This window comes from Aplysia californica, unplaced genomic scaffold (assembly GCF_000002075.1).
Source record: "Aplysia californica isolate F4 #8 unplaced genomic scaffold, AplCal3.0 scaffold00071, whole genome shotgun sequence".
Taxonomy (NCBI): Eukaryota; Metazoa; Mollusca; class Gastropoda; order Aplysiida; family Aplysiidae; genus Aplysia; species Aplysia californica.
In genome coordinates this window covers 1,000,427-1,005,426 of record NW_004797341.1, presented here as the reverse complement: position 1 = coordinate 1,005,426, position 5,000 = coordinate 1,000,427, and the positions used below count along the sequence as shown (strand labels likewise).

General features: G+C 36.6%; 1 protein-coding gene across 1 annotated transcript in view; it reads left to right on the top strand.

Annotated features, from left to right (window-relative positions):
- LOC101857235 (uncharacterized protein CXorf65 homolog) overlaps positions 1–5,000 on the top strand; it is a gene marked incomplete in the record, with an annotated part of 15,421 nt that overhangs the window by 5,682 nt on the left and 4,739 nt on the right. The window contains 2 exon segments of the mRNA XM_013080027.2: positions 2,596–3,004; positions 4,215–4,301. Coding sequence (XP_012935481.1) covers positions 2,944–3,004; positions 4,215–4,301 — 148 coding nt within the window.

Sequence of the window (5,000 nt, the reverse complement as noted above, 5' to 3'; positions counted from 1 at the left end):
CTGCCGCACATTTTGTAATTTCTATATTATCTCTTATGGAGCTTAAAAAATTGTCTGAAACTAAAATTACCATGAAATTTTAATATTACTATAATGTAATTTTTTTTCAACAACTTTCCAAATCCTCAAGATCACTCTAAGAAGAGTGGGGAGTGTTAATATTCGACACGTCCTAACAACGTGCCCTCAGCAGTCTAACAGACGATAAACTATGGTAGAGACAGCTGTCTTATCTTTGTTTTGGAGGAGCTGGGCGAAGCCGAGGCAGTAAATTATTGTCTGCAGATATCGGGGACAAACACTGACTGACCCTAGACTTAGACAGACAGATCGCGATGATAAAGTGTCTAGTGAAGTGACTGCGACTCTGGTATTTCGATCGATCGTAAATAATTTTATCTAAAACAGTCGAGTGGCAAAGCTGTATGATTTTGTTGTTGTTTTGGGGGTGTTTTTGGTGTTGTTTCTGTTGTTGTTGTTGCTGTTGTTCCTGTAGTTGCTGTTGCTCTTAAGCTTATTCAATTATTTTTGTTGCTGTTGTTGTTGCTGTTGTTGTTGCTGTTGATGTTGTCAAACATTATGTGGCCCGAAACCCAAACAGACAGATCGCGATGATAAAGTGTCTTGTGAAGTGACTACACCTCTGGCATTTCCATCAATCGTCATTCTAAAATAGGTGAATGGCAAAGCGATATAATTTTGTAGCTGTTTTGGGGTGTTTTGTGTGTGTTGTTTTTGTTTTTGTTGTTGCTGCTGTTGCTATTATTATCATAATTATCATTATTATTATTATTAGTAGTAGTAGTAGTAGTAATAGTAGTAGTAGTAGTAGTAGTAGTAGTATTAGTAGTAGTAGTAGTAGTAGTAGTAGTAGTAGTAGTAGTAGTAGTAGTAGTAGTAGTAGTAGTAGTAGTAGTAGTAGTAGTAGTAATATTATTATTATTACTGCTACTACTATTATTATTATTAGTATTATTATTATTATTATTATTATTATTATTATTATTATTGTTATTGATGTTATTATTGCTATTATTGTTATTTTTTATGTTGTTGTTGTTGTTGCGGTTGTTATTGCTGTTGCTACTGTTGCTGTTGCTTTCAATCATTGTATGACCCTAAACCTAAACAGACAGATCACGATATTGAAGTGTCTAGTGAAGTGACTACACCTCTGGCATTTCGACCGATCGTAAATCTAAAACAGGCGTGTGGCAAAGTTGTTTGATTTTGTTGCTGTTTTTTGCTTTGTTTCTGTTATTGTTGTTGTTGTTGTTGCTTTTCTTGTTGTTGTTGTTGTTGTTGTTGTTGTTGTTGTTGTTGTTGTTTTGTTCTTGTTTTGTTCTTGTTACTGTTGTTTATGTTGTTGTTGCAGTGCTTTTATAGTTAAGTGGCAGAGTATTTTTCTTTTGTGTTGCACCTGCTGCTACTCCTGCTGCAGCTGTCATTTTTGTTGTTGTTGTTGATGTTGTTGCTTTTGTTGTTGTTGTTGTTGTTGGTTTTGCTTCTGCTCGTGTTAAATTTGTACTACCTGGGTTTTTTTACGGCCTCGTCGACATTATTTCAATCTTCTACGTATGGGTTGCTTAGGCCCTGTAGGTTAGGGGCAAACAGGGCAGAGAAAAATACAATACCCAAACACACAGACCGAACGAGATGATCGATAAGAATTCATTCTCCCCACACTGGAATAGAACTCATGTCGCCTGAGTGCGCCAGTGAAGCACCTAGACCGTGCGCCACAGACACCAGTGCTTTTGTTATTACTGTTGCAATGTTTCTAATCTTGTTCTAAAACTACTAAGTTTTTTTTAATTTCGAAGTCTGTTCTAGTTACTATTAAAACAATTAGACTAATGAGACAGAAGGAACACGGTGCTTAAGTTTTAAAAAACCAACAACAAACAAAAAAAAGGCCTAAACAGAAATGAAGTTATTGAATACTTACAGAGCTTATCATCATCATCATCATCATCATCATCATCATCATCATCATCATCATCATCATCATCATCATCATCATCATCATCATCATCATCATCATTGTTAGTAGTAGTAGTAGTAGTAGTAGTAGTAGTAGTAGTAGTAGTAATAGAAGTAGTAGTAGTAGTAGTAGTAGTAGTAGTAGTAGTAGTAGTAGTAGTAGTAGTAGTAGTAGTAGTAGTAGTAGTAGTAGTGGAATTGTTTTTATTATTATCAAAATCGGTTTTTTTTCTTTATTATCTTCATCATAATTTGTTTTTCATACTTTTATTTTTAAGTATTATTATTATTATTATTATTATTATTATTATTATTATTATTATTATTATTATTATTATATGTATTATTTTTATATTCGCGTATTATTTTTATATTATTACTAGGTCTATGATCTATTATTATTATTGTTGTTGTTGTTGTTATTATTATCCTTATCATCATCCTTATTACTATTATCATTATTATTATTATTTTTTTATTTATTTTTTTATTATTATTATTATTATTATTATTATTATTATTATTATCATTATTTGGTTATCATTAATAGTATTGTTATTAAAATTAGTAGTAGGAATATTATTATTAATATTACTATTACTATCATTTCAGGGTGCTGCCTATCCTTGCTGTAAGTGATTCACAACCTAATTTCATGGCGCAGACATATCCCTAGAATGTAGAGACTCCGCCCTGTGCCTGATGCTCAACAACGTACTGCATCTGAACTCTTGCAATTTTAAACCGAAGAATCAGAAAGGAACAATAAAGTTTAATTTTCTTTTGCTGATTTATATAGACTCATAGTTCACCAGATAATCTAAACTGTGTCGAAGGGGGTATGGAAACACCTACAATCAGAAAAATAACAACATAAATAAAGACGTCACAAGAGGAGTTTTCCTTGAACCTCTGCGCTCAGAGTCACGAGACAGTGTCCAGGTTGGGCTGCCTGCAGTCATGAGCCGAGAACCAAGCGGTCTGATGTCAGATCCCAGTTTTGTGGTCATCAAATATGGGGGTGAGTCATAACCTCTTTGACGTGAGTGAAAAAAGTAATTGTTGAGTACCTGCATCTTATGTGCAACAGTTAAGTGCTTTAATGTCTCATGCAGAAAACTCGAGTTACAATACCTTAGGGGGAGAAAATTATAGTAGAAGTTCTCGGACTTTCAGTTGGGATGCTTTATATTTCTCAGCCAGGGTTGTTTCTGACGGGCAGGGTCGGCAGCCCGCCTCTTTAATGATATTAGTTGTGTCAAGTGGGGCATAAAAACTCCTGCATTTTTTCTTAATGTGTATGTTATAGTAGATGAGTTTAGTAGTCGTAGACTTGGATTATAGTTTCCTAGATTGTTAGATTGTGCACACTGGAGTGGTTCTTATTGACAATAGAGCATGCCAAGTGACTCAATATAGAGCCAAATAAAGGGAGTAAACAGTGGGGGGGGGGGGGTGAATTACCGTGCAAGGTCAACGAACGCAAGAGTGGTGTTTTGTCCTTCATTTTGACGCCCATGGTGCGCACGCTCAGCAGCGAAGTTTCATGGACACACCAAACATTTTCAGTAGGTAGGAGATTTTTAATTTTGCCCGGGTGGAGGCCGAAGCCTACTCTTATCGATGTTAGACCGCCATTGAATCTTTAACGTGCGCAACTTGCACACAGGACCTCCGAGATTTTTCGTCCTTGTCCGAGAAGGCTAGGTGTAGGTCTTTCCTATCAGAAGATCAAAGGTGTGGCTGAAAGACAGCAGTAAGAAGGAGCCAAGGAGTAGCAGTAGAAAGGCTACAGAAAGAGTCAAGAGCCCAGAGGAAGGGCCAAAAGAGGTGAAGGGTTGGGGGAAGAAAATGGAGATGAATTAAGCAGACGACAGGACACTGTAAGAGAACAGGAAAGGAAGTGAAAGGAGACAATTTTAGAGACGATTCCGTCGCTACCTGGATTCGAACCCGTACCTTTGAATGAGAGGCTAACACCTTAACCTCTAGGCCACGAGAGCCCCCCAGGGCCAGACAGTTGGATCATGTATGTAGGCTATGGGTGGGAATCTGCGATATACAGTTATTGCTTTTTATTCATTCACAATTTAAAATGTATGGTCATCCTTCATTGGTTGATTGATTGATTGATTGATTAATTGATTGATTGATTGATTGATTGATTGATTGATTGATTGATTGATTAGAGTTGCCGCACAAATAAATGTACGTCCTTCCTGTCCCCTCAGATGACCAGGAAGCCTTGATTAACCCCTTCTGCTCCACTTACATCTTCCTAGACTGGATTCGCCGTATCTGCAACTGCGGCAATGACAGTGAGTTTCCAAGTATAGTCAAGCCTACTCTATGATGATCGCCTGTATAAGATGAACGCCTGTACAAACAGCCATTACTGATTTCCTCCCTTGTATAGAGTTGTTTGTATTATAATAAGATTGTGTACGACAGAGGCCTGTATTTTCTTCTTAACAACAATGACATTGTGTAAGACGGCCGCCTGTATAAGACGACCACTTTTCTACTCCACAATGGGTGGCCGTCTTAGACAGTTTCGGCTGTATTTGGGTTGACCCTTACAGATCGAGTCGCTTATATTATTTCCCTCACAGACCGCAGGCCATTAAAGCCCAGCAACGCATTTTTACTGTAATCTACAATTTTGTCTCTGAAAGATTTGCTACATGTTATCTTCTAAAACTTCTCACAAAAGTAGCATACACGTAATTATAAAAGTGTTTGAAGCTTGATTAAAATTTATGACACTTTCAGTATTGACAAAGGCCTGGATAGTCAAGGACTCTCGCATTACCTAGGCCAAAGAGAACCGAGGGCTAAAAATAGCCTGTGCTGAAGAGGTTAATGATAGAAGGCTAGTAGTTTGTATGTGTGTATGTATGTATGTATGTATGTATGTATGTATGTATGTATGTGTGTATGTATGTATGTATGTATGTATGTATGTATGTATGTATGTGTGTATGTATGTATGTATGTATGTATGTATGTATGTATGT